Source organism: Bison bison, unplaced genomic scaffold (genome assembly GCF_000754665.1).
Source record: "Bison bison bison isolate TAMUID 2011002044 unplaced genomic scaffold, Bison_UMD1.0 scf7180017864285, whole genome shotgun sequence".
NCBI lineage: Eukaryota > Metazoa > Chordata > Mammalia > Artiodactyla > Bovidae > Bison > Bison bison.
Genome location: NW_011494857.1, coordinates 478,783 through 480,443, shown reverse-complemented (window position 1 = coordinate 480,443; position 1,661 = coordinate 478,783). Strand labels below are relative to the sequence as shown.

The 1,661-nt window shown below is 50.1% G+C and overlaps 1 protein-coding gene across 1 annotated transcript in view; it reads left to right on the top strand.

Annotated features, from left to right (window-relative positions):
- The first annotated feature begins 746 nt into the window (after nucleotides 1–746).
- Nucleotides 747–1,661, top strand: part of LMTK3 (lemur tyrosine kinase 3) — a 20,740-nt gene continuing 19,825 nt past the window's right edge. The window contains 1 exon segment of the mRNA XM_010849696.1: nucleotides 747–750. Coding sequence (XP_010847998.1) covers nucleotides 747–750 — 4 coding nt within the window.

Sequence of the window (1,661 nt, the reverse complement as noted above, 5' to 3'; positions counted from 1 at the left end):
GGTGCTGTGCGGGGGCGGGGGTGGGGGAGTGTGACCCCGAGACGGCGGCGGCCTGGCACGTGATGTGTGCGTCCTTGTCTGTTTTGTCTGTGTCCCTAAGGGACCGAGTTCCAGTCCCCACTCAGCCACTTCCCGGCTGTGTGCCTTGGGGCAGATGTCTGCACCTCGCCTTGTTTCCTCATCTGTACGATGGGAATGATAAAAGAGTGTGTCTCGGAGGGCAGTTGTCAGGATTTAAAAGTAATATGTGTAAAGCGCTGAGAACAATGCCTGGCGCAGTTAATGCTCCTAAGAATAAATAAATTAAATAAACTATGATCATGTATCTTCTGTATGAGGCTAGCACCTCTGGTTGTGTAAAGGTTGCGCAAACTCATAGGAAATGTGGGTATTTGTGATGCATGTGTCTGTGTGTGTGTGTGTGTGTATGTGTTCTGTATGTGTGTGTGTATTTGTGTATGTAATGTGTGACTACACTGGGGTAATGTGTTTTTTGTAACCTTGTGTGAAATTTGTATACATTTGTGATGTGTGTGTCCATGTGTGTTAAGGTATGTGATGTATCTTTGTGTATCTATGTGTTCAGTGTGTATGCCTGTGTTGCCTATGTGTGTTTCTGTACATATAATGTGCGTGGCTGTGTATATGTGTATGTGATATGTGTGTATCAGTGTAATGTATTTGTGTGTATTTTTGTACATGATTTGTGTAGCTTTGTATATTCTTTGTAGTGTACATCTATACCCATGGGTGAGTTGTGCTTGTATATGTGTATCTGTGTGTGTGACTTGTGTCTCTGTATTCATGTGAATGAAATGTGTCTGTGTGAGAGATGTGTATCTCTGAGTCTGTGTTGTGTATTTGTGTGTATTCGCATATGTGATATGCATGTCTCTCCTTGTATCTGCTGTGTATCTGTGTATATTTGTGCACGGGATACTTGTGTCTATGTTAGTGTGTATCTTGTGTGTGTCTCCATGCAAATGATGTCTGTGTCTGTGTGTGTGATGTGTGTGTCTGTGGGTCTTCTTTGTTGCCCATTTGTTTGTGGAATGTCTGTGTTCGTGACTTTGTGCCTTGGTGTGTCACCATGGTGTCTGCGTGGATCTTTGTGATGTGTGTGTCTATGGAGTTGGGGCTTTACTTTGTCTGTGGCATGTGTGGGTCTTTGTGATGCGCTGACGTTCCTGCGTGGCCTGGTGCATCTGTGCCGGGGGCCGGCCTGCCTGTGCGTGCTTAGTGCAGCCCATCATCCCTGCGTCTTTGTGTGTGACGTGTACGTGTCTCCGTCTGCCGAGCGCTGTCCACCTTTGTATGTGCTGTGCTTGTCTGTGAGGGTCTCTGCGACGTGGGTCAGCCATGTGTGGGCTGCGTGTGCCTGTCTGACATCTGCATCTTGGCGCGGAGCACACGTGTCCGTGCTGGTGGCATGTCACAGCAGCGTCCGGGCCAGGCACGGTGGGCCCTGGGTCCCCCCTACACGAGGGTCCGCTGGTCCCTGTCTGTCCCTCCCCCTCCCCTCCCTCCTGGCAGCCAATGCTACTGGGGAGCCAGTTGCTATGACGACGCTCCATCCTCCCTCCCTCCTCCCTCCTCCCACCCTTCCTCTGACAGGCTCTCTGCTCCCCCAATCCCGGCTGTCCTCGGGGGCGGGGCCCTTA